Here is an 11757-nt window from a genome sequence, read left to right on the forward strand (position 1 = left end):
TAACTGTCAGGGTGGTCAAATATTGGAATAAATTGCCAAGGGAGGTGGTGGAATCTCCCTCTCTGGAGATATTTAAGAACAGGTTAGATAGACATCTGTCAGGGATGGTGTAGACGGAGCTTGGTCCTGCCTTGAGGGCGGGGGGCTGGACTCGATGACCTCTTGCGGTCCCTTCCAGTCCTATTATTCTATGATTCTAAGGTATAGGATTTCAAAGCAAAGATTTCTCTCACCCCCGGCAGCTGCAGTGTTATTGGCAGGACCCTCCAGTTTAATGCTTCCTTCACTTTACTCCAGATTGTTTTTGATGTTGTGAGCAGAGAGAAAAGGAGGGATAGTAGCTTTCAGGTATTTGCCTTTGCTTCTCATGGTCATTTCACTTTTGTAAGAATCGTCTCCAGTTTGAGGTTCTGGAGACAACATCCAAGTGGACAGAAAACCCCAGCTCTTTGTTTCTCAAAAAGTAGATTTCTCACTCACACCCTTCTTCCTGGTCAAGAATGGCCTCTTCACCAGGCGAGACGTGATTTAACTTGGCTGACCCCTGGCTGACACATCACTTTTGCCTTTTGTTTCTAATGAACTGCTTTATTCCTGCTTTTCTAAACTCAGAACAGAGCAATACATTATACAGTACAATGTTAGAATTTTACATATGTTGTCACACACATTTTACCTGAACAACAATGATCAGCAGATTATGAGCTTTTATGTAAAGAAAGAGGGGCTGTATTTACACAACTGTTCCTGTATTGTCACAAGACAAATTCTCCAGTAGGCAGAGTATTAGCATAGAACTTTGTAGTTTGGGGCTTAGGTTTAGTCCCTGGCTTTACTGCAGTCCTCTTGTGTGGCCTTGAAGCAGGATATTAACTTTATCTGTGCCTCATCTCATCATTTGTGAAATGGAGATAATATTGTGCCATCCAACATGGAAGTTGCTAACACATTTGGTTATTTTTTTTATTGTGTATTTATAATGAATGGAATGAGAGAGCCTGGCTTTGAACTATCCATCTTCCTTTAATGTGAGCATCAGGAAATACTGGAGCATCTTACCAATTCATTAATGTTACTTATAGAAGCTAAGATCACCCAGTCTAGGAGTTATGAGCCTCCACTCCCATAAACATTTGGTAACAACCTAGCTATAAGGCCTTGAAATAAATGGCTCCATAACTCAGTCTTCTCATTGGTGTTGAATGTAAAATCCTTCCATCCTTCTCAAAGGACATTTTGGTCAATGTTTGCCATTCCCTAAGCATTTAGGGATTTTTCAGACTTGGATCAGGTTGCAATGAATATTTCCTAAGCAACTACGAACTAAAACATCAATTATGGGCACAGTTTCCTCCATTTCTCCTTCACAGTCCCTGGAGCAATACAATTCCCTAAATCCCAACCCTTGGCTATCTATAATACATCCCAAGAGAATTAAGAGCAAGAACGCATAGCAAAACTGCTGATGAAATGGAAATAGCTAGTGTCTGATTTTACCTTTCTGTTTAATTTATGTTGTAAAGAAAATTCACGCTTTTTGTGCTACTTTATATTCAGATCAGTTCAGATGATCAGAGGATACACACCATGTTCTCTTTTAGACAACATGGTCCTCTTCATTTCATTGGTCCCTTAAGATGAAGTGAAGGACATTGTGATAGAAATGATGTTTTTCCTCTTAGTGCAAGGACTCAAACCAGACAACAATTTCTGCAACTACACCATTTGCTTCAGCCACAGTAATCATGCACATCAAAAGGAATCCAAGCAGGTACAAAGAAACAACTCTGCTACAAAGAGAGATATTTGTTACTCCTACTTCCCCTTCATTGCAAATACAAACTGATCCATGGATTCAAAGCAAATGACATATATTTATATACTCACACATGTGAAACAGTTGCTTCCTTTAATTTTGCTAGAGTAATAGCATAAAAACCTCTGATTTCACTTGGGGCCTGTAGGCCTTCTTGAAATACAAACAAACAAATAATAATATCCATGTAATAATGAACAATACAAGCATGAGCACTGCAAAATAACATTGAAATAGGGTGGGAATTGAATTCACCTGTTTCTGCTCCCCATCACTCAGCCTTCATTGAAATGAACAGATTCAGTAATTGGCTAGGCATTTATTCATTGCTTTTATCAGGGCATCCTTCACTTCCCTATTTCTCAGGCTGTAGATGAGGGGGTTCAACATGGGGATCACCAGTGTGTAGAACACTGAGGCTATTTTGTCTGTGCCCATGGAATCGCTGGAGGTGGGTTGGAAACACATAAAAAGGAGTGTGCCGTGAAACAGGATGACGGCAATCAGGTGACAAGTGCAGGTGGAGAAGGCTTTGCGCCGGCCCTCGGCAGAGCGGATCTGCAGGATGGTGGAGATGATGAAGACATAGGAGAGGAGGATGGTCACACTGGTGATCACTACTGTGTAGCAAGTCGAAGCAAACATCACAATCTCAGTGATGCGGGTGTCAGAGCAGGAGAGTGCCATCAAAGAAGGGATTTCACAAGAGAAATGCCTGATAATGTTGGAGCGGCAGAATGACAGCCGAAATGTACAACAGGTGAGCATCAATGCATCCACCAATGCCACAGAATATACCCCAGATACCAGCTGGTTACAACGCTGCCTAGACATGACGACAGTATAGAGCAGGGGGTTACAGATGGCCACATAACGGTCGTACGCCATCACAGCCAGCAAGAGACTCTCAATATCTGCACAAACAAGAAAGAAATACATTTGCACAGCACAAGCAGTGTAGGAAATGCTTTTCTTCTCAGCCAAGAAATTCTGCAGCATCTTAGGGGCTATTACAGTGGAACAGCAGAAATCACAAAAGGACAAATTCCCGAGGAAAAAGTACATGGGGGTGTGGAGTCGGGGGTCAATTGTGATTAACAAGATCATCCCCCCATTACAGATCAGGATGATAACATAAATCAGTAGGAACATCCCAAACAGAGGGACCTGCAGTTCCAGACGATCTGTCAGTCCTGAGAGAATGAACTCAGTCACCACCGAGTGATTTCCCTCTTCCATCTCCTCTGAGTCGAGATCAGGCAGCTACAATGAAATTGGCAGGAAGATGGCTCAGGTGACATGTCCTTTCACCCTAACAAATTAAGGGAAGAAAAATGCAGATCAGTTTCTGAATGCGCACCTGTATAAAACTAGGGATGGGCTTAGTGTACAGAGCTAGATGTTCACAGCTGCTCATTCCAGTTGTTCCATACAATGCACACACAGTACACATACAAGGACACACAGGATATTCGTGACACACACACAAACACTCCTTTTCATTAATCCGAACAGCAAACTGACTTGTGACTCTGCTGAGAGAGAATCAGGGTGGAAACATTCCTTAGCTGCACGGGGTGAAAGTAGATGAGTGTCAATCTTTCCACCCTCTTTGGGCAAGGGGAGCTCTGTGGCTCAGCTTGTGTGTTTGGGGAAAGGCTTGTGTGCTCTGCTAATTAAGCTTTTTTGCCTGTGAAATGGCATTTACATGATTCTATGTGGAAATCCTGAGAAATAATGGAAACACAGGCTTCAGGGACTATGTAGTTGCCTTTTTTTCCCAATTATGTGTTGTGTTTCTATAGCTCAGGTTGGGCGGTGACTTTTGGTGCTGTTAGTCATGAATTCAATACCTGCTGTTCACTATGGAGTCTGTAGGTGTGTGTGCCTGCGATGCAAAACAACAGCACGTACCTGCTGAGAAGAGAGATGTGGTGTTTCTCCATCAAGAGAAAGTTCCAATTTTGAATGTTCAGGAAGTTTTATAGCCAGATCCATGGGACATGCTCCCTGAAGTAACCAGGAATAACTGATCTCAAGAGGCACAACACCTAATTAAGCTACTGAGTGAAGCAAAGTTACTGTTGGTGTGACTTATACTCTGGGAATTAATGTGGTGTGCTCTTTCCTCCTGTGTTACTGAATGGTGCAATTTCTACCTGAGTTACACGGGGCGTATAGTTCAGCTTCCTGTTTTCAAAGTTCAACCCTGGGACTGTGTTGAGCTGAGAAACAAAGGCTTCATTTGTAGCAGCTGAAAGCTTGGCTGAAAACACAGCCCAATATTTTCTGCCATGAGCAAGGTTGAACGGCACTGGAACATCACCAGAGTCCTAAAGCCACAGTTTGGGAGGGGAGAGTTTGGTAGTTTGATGGAAAGATGAACATTTCCATGGAAAAGATAATGTCATGGAAAATTCCATAAAAATCTTTTCAAGAAACTTTTCCACCAGCTTTAGCAGTAGTTTTGCTAAAGGAACAGAATGTGAAATGGAGCTGAAGCTCACTAATTATATTACACGGGTCTATATAACAAGCCTGAGACATGCTGGAAACCACTGACATCTTCTCAGACATTTCTAGGTTCAGAATCGCCTCATTGTCCCCAACAGGTGGAATGCGAAACCTGTATGATATATTGGAGGCCTCTCTCTCTTTCTCTCTCTCTCTATCAATCCATCACAGACTATGATATTCTTTGTCTTTCTCTTGCTATGTCAATCCAAAAAATAGAACACATAGGTTCACTGATTTTACTTGATGGACGACACATGGTAACCAGAGAAATTCAGCACGTGATCACAAACATCTAGTCTCCATTGTTCATTGGGTGCTTCTCGGTAAAGTGGAAATGAACCTGTTGAAATGCTCTGTCCGGAGGCAGTGTTTTCTAAAGCGTTCACTAATTCATAGAGTCATAGAAACACAGGGCTGGAAGAGATCTCAGGAGGTCATCAAGTTCAGCCCCCTATCCAAAGCAGGACCAACCCCAACTCAATCATCCCAGCCAGGGCTTTGTCAAGCTCAGACTTAAAAATGTCTGGGGATGGAGATTCCACCTCCTCCCTAGGGAACCCATCCCAGTGTTTCACCATCCTCTTAGGGAAGTAGATTTTCCTAATATCCAACCTCGACATCCCTCACTGCAACTTGAGATCATTGCTCCTCATCCTGCCATCTGCCACTACTGAGAACAGCCTCTCGCCATCTTCCTTGAAACCCCCCTTTGGGTAGCGAAAGGCTTCTATCAAATCCCCCCTCACTCTTCTCTTCCATAGACTAATCAAGTCCAAATCCCTCAGCCTCTCCTCCTAGGTCATGTGCTCCAGCCTCCTGAGCATTTCTGTTGCCCCCTGCTGGACTTTCTCCAATGCATCCACATCTTTTCTGTAATGGCGGGAGTGGGCAGAATTAGATGTAATACTCCAAACATGGCCTCACCAGTGTCGAATAAAGGGGAATAATCATTCCTCTAGATCTTCTGGAAATGCTCCTCTTAATGCACCCTAATATATCATTAACCTTCTTGGCTATGATGGTACACTGTTGACTCATATCCAACTTCTCATCCACTGTAATCCCCAGGTTCTTTTCTGCCAAACTGCTACTTAGCCAGTCGGTCCCCAGCCTGTAACAGTTCTTGGGATTCTTCCGTCCCACGTGCAGGAGTCTACACTTGTCCTTTTTGAGTCTCATCAGATTGCTTTTGGCCCAATCCTCCAATTTAGCTAGGTCACTCTGGATCATTTCCCTACCCTCCAACATATCCCAACCCTCCTACAGTGTGTCTAGATTACATGTCTCCATCGATGGAGCCATGTACAGTAGTTTACTTGATATAGTCAATGAAGCGGGGATTTAAATAATAGGGCTTTATTCTGGAGGATCGCGCCAGTCTGGACACTCTTTTCCAGCTTTTCCCCAAGCCGGAAAAAAAGCAGCGGCCATGTTTATTTAAATCCCGCGGGGGATATTTAAATCCCCCGTGGATTTCCCTATTCCAAAGTTCGAAATTAGCATGCCTATTCCGAAGAAGGGGCCAGTCTAGACGTAGCCCACTTCTTTACGTACCAGGTTACCACCCTCTGTTGCCTAGTTACCACCCCTCACCTTACGGAAAGGGGGCTTACTTACTATCTTTCATGCTGTCAATTTCGACCTGGTCCTGAACCTAGGTCGGTATGTGCATTAGTTTTTAGAGAGTCTTTGTACCAAGACATTTCTTATTAAGATGTTCTGTTACTCCACTTTTGCTTACAGTCTGAACCCAGTGCCTCCCTGTATCCTTCCATGCTCTACCTAACTTACACAATCACACAATTATCAGTAGGGCCTCTTTCTTGGCTCCTGTGTTACTGAACCAAAGTCTTGCTCACTAGATTGCAGGCCTGTTGCTGTTTTCATGTTACAGGCCTCTATTTAGGCCTCCTGACTCCATGTTACTGACTCTCAACTTACTACAAAGGCAAAATTGAGCAGATACCAGCCACTCTCCTCATTTGCAAGTGGCATGCAAACGAGGGGGGAACCAGGCCTGCCTGCTTCTCTGGATTGTGACTCAGTTAACCTATAAATGTCAGCCACAAACTGACCTTTTTCCAACATCTTCCAGTTGCCTTGAGCCACTTCCTCATGGTCTCAGCCCCTTCTTTATCCCTGTCTCAAGGCTTCAGTCTTTCTTATGTGGGCCAGCCTGGCCCTGATTGGCTGTTGCACTAAGCCTTCCCCCTACAGGTTGGCTCAGTAAGACCTGTTCTGATTGGCTGGGTTATCTCTAAGGCTGCTTTAACCGATGAGGCTCGGGCACCCCCACCACAAGGCCATATCGAGATTTACAAATATTCATGAAGCCTACTGAAATGCACATAAGCAGGGTTACTCCCATTCCAGGATGGGCAAACAGAGGCAGAAAGAATTTAGGACCCACCTTTTCTTTTTAGCCCATAGGCTCACTGAATTAGTGGATGCTTTGGAAAATGCTGCTGGCAAACATGTGGAATATGAAGAGGCCACTATAGGTCCTCTCAACTTTACAGAAAAATGCCCAATTAAAAATAGAGAGCAGGTGAGTGAGACTGTTTGGCCTTTTTGCGAGAGTGACGTAGCTAGAGAAGGACATAGAACATCATAGTGAATGGTCTGCAACAGATAGAAATTGCATAATTTAAGAACACAAGAGGAAAGAGTGCTGCCAATTAATCCCCAGGTCATGAGTTACACCAAGGGTGACTTTGGATCACTGATCTCTCTAATTAGGTGCTGTGCATCTCCGAGCTCAGTTATTCCCACTTACTTTAGAGACTATGTCCCAGAGAGCACAGATCTCTGTATAAAACTTATTGAGCCCTCAAAAGAGGCACTTTCTTTCGATGGGGAAACCCCACCACATCTCCTCCTCAGCAGGTAGGTGCTGCTGTCCTGCATCACCGGCACACTCGGACAGACCCCACAGTGACCAGAAGATTTTTCATTCACGGTCTCCAGCATTAAAAGCCTCTGTTCGGATCCCATCCTTTGAGCTAAAGACACAACACATTAGGCAATTACATAGTCACTGAGGTGGGTGGTTTCCAGTGTCTCTTACGGTTTTCATAGAGACATTTAAATCGCGGCTTCATTTGCCTTTGCCAAAACAACAAATCTACATGGCTCCGTTGACGGAGCCATGTAGTTTAGACATACCCTTACTGTCACCCCTTCCTGAGCTAAGCAATCCGAGATGGTGTTTAGCCTGATTCTCTCACAAGAAACTCACAAGTCACTTTTTGTTGCTCAGATTATTGAAGAGGAGTGGGACACCATTAACCTGGTGTCCTTGTATGCGTACAATGTGTGCAGTGAATGGGACACCCGACATGACCAACTGTGAACATCTGGCTCTGTGGACTAAGCTCTTCTTTGATCCTGAATTGGTGTCCATTAAGAAATTGATCTCCAGTTTTCTTCCCTTAATTTGTTACAGAGAAGGGATAATTTCCCCAAGCCATCCACCTCCTCACATTACTATAGCTGCCTGATCTCAGATCAGAGGAGATGGAAGAGGGAAATCACTCCGTGGTGACTGAATTCATTCTCTCAGGACTGACAGATCGTCCAGAGCTGCAGATTCCCCTGTTTGTGTTGTTCCTACTGATTTATGTTACCACTCTGATGTGGAACGGGGGGATGATCTTGTTAATCATGAATGACCACCGACTTCACACCCCCATGTACTTTTTCCTTTGTAATTTGTCCTTCTGTGATCTCTGCTATTCCTCAACTGTTGCCCCTAAGATGCTGCAGAATTTCTTAGCGAAGAGGAAAAGCATTTCTCGCACTGCCTGTGCTGTGCAAATGTATTTCTCTGTCTCTCTTACAGATATTGAGTGTCTCTTGCTGGCTGTGATGGCATATGACCGTTATGTTGCCATCTGTAACCCGCTGCTCTATACGGTCACCATGTCCCGACAGCTTTGTAGCCAGCTGGTGGCTGGGGTGTGTGCCATGGGTCTGGTGGATTCAATGATACACACGTGTCTGACATTTCGGCTGTCATTCTGCCACTCAAATATCATCAGTCATTTTTTCTGTGACATCCCCCCACTACTGGCGCTCTCCTGCTCTGACATACGCATCAATGAGATTGTGATGTTTGCCTGCACATGCATCATTATAGTCAGCAGTGTTGTGATTGTCCTTCTCTCCTATGTCTATATCATTCCCACCATCCTGCAGATCCGCTCTGCCGAGGGCCAGCACAAAGCCTTCTCCACCTGCGCTTGCCACTTGACAGCAGTGGTCATATTTTATGGCACCCTCCTTTTTATATATTTGCGACCCACTTCCAGCTATTCCATGGACACAGACAAAATAGCTTCAGTTTTTTACTCGCTGGTGATCCCCCTGTTGAACCCCCTCATCTACAGCCTAAGGAACAGGGAGGTGAAAGATGCTCTGAGAAAAGCCAGGAATAAACTCCTGACCCATGCTTGAATCAGTTCATCTGTTTGTGTGTCTGTGTGTAAAAAGGTGAACTCATTTCCAAGCCCATAACAATGTCATGTTGCAAAACTCATGGTGGTTTTGTTCATGGTTATATTGTTCTTATTATTAATTTGTATATATTCCAATAAGTCCTGTAGGCCCTAACTGAGATCAGGGCTGTATTATACTATTACTCCAGCAACGTTAAAGGAGGTACCTGGTTCACATGCGTGAGTAATAAATATATGTCATTTGCTTTGAAACCATGGAGCTATTTGTATTTCCTGCTGGGTTGGTTTCTTGGTTCATGGGTTGATTTCATTATGATGTGTGTGATTTCTATGGCTGAACCCAAGGAGGGTTTTGCAGAGATTATCCCCTAGTTTTGTGTCCAGGTACCATGAGGAACAACATGATTCTTCTCACAATGTCCTTCACTTAAGGGAACAACATAACAAATAGGAGTGTGGTTTGTAATAGAGAGCACGAGGTGTGTGTGTATATCTGTGACAGTCTGCACTAAATGGAATACAAAATAGCATAGAAAGTGTGAGTTTTCTCTACAACTTAAAGTAAATGCAGAGATAAAAACAGACACTAGGTATTTGCATCTTATCAGCAGGTTTGCTTTGTGTCTTGCTCTTCTCTTGGAATGTATTACAGAATCTGAGGTGTAGGGATTTGGGGAATTCTATGGCTCAGAGGACTGTGGGTGAGAAATTCATGAATCTGCATCAACAACTGATGTTTTAAATTCACGGCTGCTTAGAAAATGTTCATCTCAATGAAATCTAAGTCTGAAAATTCCGTAAACATTTGGCAAATTGTAAACATTGACCAAAAGTAAACATTTTACATGTCCAGAAATGGCAAATGTCTTTTCTTTCCTTGTTATGTTTCAATGTAAACTCTACGCCAATGAAGGGCTAGACTGGCAAATTGGAGTATGTAGTCAACCTGTGGAACTCGTTGCCAGAGGAGGCTGTGAAGACTAGGACTATAATAGAGTTTAAAGAGAAGCTAGATAGTCTTTTATGAACCTAACCTCCATGAAATTATTAGCCAGGGGATAAAATGGTGTCCTTGGCCTCTGTTTATCAGAGGCTGGAGAGGGATGGCAGGAGACAAATCGCTTGATCATTGTCTTTGGTCTGCCCTCTCTGGGGCACCTGGGGACTGTCAGCAGACAGGCTACTGAGCTAGATGCACCTTTGGTCTGACTCAGTACGGCCGTTCTTATGGATGGGAGAGGAAGAGGGGGTGATGATGCTGCGTCCCTTATCGGCTTCAATCCAGTGATCAGAGCACTCGCATGCAATGTGGCAGACACGGGTCAATCCCCCTCTGTCTGGTGTGTTGAAGCAATTTGAAATTGGGCTTCTCACACTGCTGGGGAGCACCCTGGTGACTGGCCGTGTCATGTCGTGGTCTTCCTCACGGCTCGGCAATGCTCACACTGTTATGAATAATAAAATATCTGTCCACTAGAAATTTCTAGACACATTTGTATAATGGTCGCCACAGTGAAAGTTGACTATGGGAAGACTGGGTTATGGAGCCATTGATTTCAGGGCCCTTTGTATAGTCCTTTGATCACAAAGGGCTAAGGGAGTGGAGTGTCATAATCCCTACACTGGCTGATCTTAAATTCCATAGGCAACATTAACGAACTGATAACAAGCTCCACTCTTTGCTGATAATCACAATAAAGACAGATAGATACTTCAAACCCAAACTCTCTCATTATTCTACACACAATAAATACACAATGAAGTAACAACCGTATGGGTCAGCAACTTGATTTTCACTTTCCATGTTCCATGATGAAAAAATTAAAGATATCCTTTAAGAGGGTTGGGATTTTTTGAAATATGAAACATTGGCCTCTGTGTTCAATATGTAGTTGCATTTGTCATTCCAGTTATATGGAAGCAATATTTTTACAAGCCTTCACTAATTCAGGGAGGCTATAGTCCAGAATGAAAATATGGCTCTTTAATTCTCTCTGCCCACCTCTAAATGGAAATAATCATACAGTACTTACAAACTTTAATGAACTTTGCCATAACGCAGGTAAGTCCCCATATACATACTGCCTCTAAGCACCTCAAAATCATTATTGTTTTATCAGAACTTCCGTGTTAGGTACTGCTTTATTATCTCCATTTCAGAAATGATGAGCTGAGGCACAGAGAAAGTTAATGACCTGTTTCAAGGCCACACAAGAAGTCTGCATTAAAGCCAGGAACTAAGCCCAAAGCTATAGGTTCTATGCTAATGCTCTACCTTCTGGACAGTCTTTCCTTTTCATAACAATAGAGAAATAATTAAGTAAAACCTTTATGTAAAAGAATGACTATACAGCCCCACTTTCTCTTCAGAAAGCTCATAATCTGCTGATCATCATCGTTCTGGTTAAAAATGTATGGCAGCATTATATGGAATATTAAAACACTTTATTGTATAAAGTACTGAGCTGAAAGTAAGAGTAAGAGATCCTCCGGAAAAGGGCTTTATTCCGGAGGATCGCGCCAGTCTAGACGCTTTTTTCCGGCTTTTCCCCAAGCCGGAAAAAAATCGGCGGACATGTTTATTTAAATCCGCGGGGGATATTTAAATCCCCCGCGGATTTCCCTATTCTGACTTACCTGCTTTGCATCACTTTTCTGGAATTTGGGGCCAGTGTAGACGTAGCCTAGCAGACACAACACTAGAACCTGTGACCTAGAGATTAGTGCTCTGTGTTGAAAAGCAGCTGGGGATTCTTTTGTCAGGAAGCTACCATAGGTAGATCCCAGTGACTGAAGTGTGAGTTATTTGAAGGTGAAGCAGACAAGAAACTGTGAAGAAATTTTACACAATAGGCGCAGAACTGAAAGTGTGAAAGAGTTGCAGTAGCACATAGTATTAATAATATATAGCTTTCAAAGCACTATACAGCTGTCTGTTAATTTCATATAATCCACTGTCCTAATAGA

General features: G+C 43.2%; 2 protein-coding genes across 2 annotated transcripts; one reads left to right on the plus strand and one right to left on the minus strand.

Annotated features, from left to right (window-relative positions):
- Window positions 1-2116: 2116 nt before the first annotated feature.
- LOC142829338 (olfactory receptor-like protein OLF2) lies at window positions 2117-2968 on the minus strand. Its single transcript, XM_075928826.1, has one exon. It carries the CDS (start codon window positions 2966-2968, stop codon window positions 2117-2119), a length of 852 nt encoding a protein of 283 aa, XP_075784941.1.
- A 224-nt stretch (window positions 2969-3192) lies between these two features.
- On the plus strand, window positions 3193-8788 carry LOC102462706 (olfactory receptor 5AR1-like). Its single transcript, XM_006133533.4, has 2 exons — window positions 3193-3201; window positions 7850-8788. The coding sequence occupies exons 1-2, from the start codon at window positions 3193-3195 to the stop codon at window positions 8786-8788; spliced, it is 948 nt and encodes a 315-aa protein (XP_006133595.3).
- Window positions 8789-11757: the final 2969 nt, after the last annotated feature.

This window comes from Pelodiscus sinensis, chromosome 4, assembly GCF_049634645.1.
Source record: "Pelodiscus sinensis isolate JC-2024 chromosome 4, ASM4963464v1, whole genome shotgun sequence".
Lineage (NCBI taxonomy): Eukaryota > Metazoa > Chordata > Testudines > Trionychidae > Pelodiscus > Pelodiscus sinensis.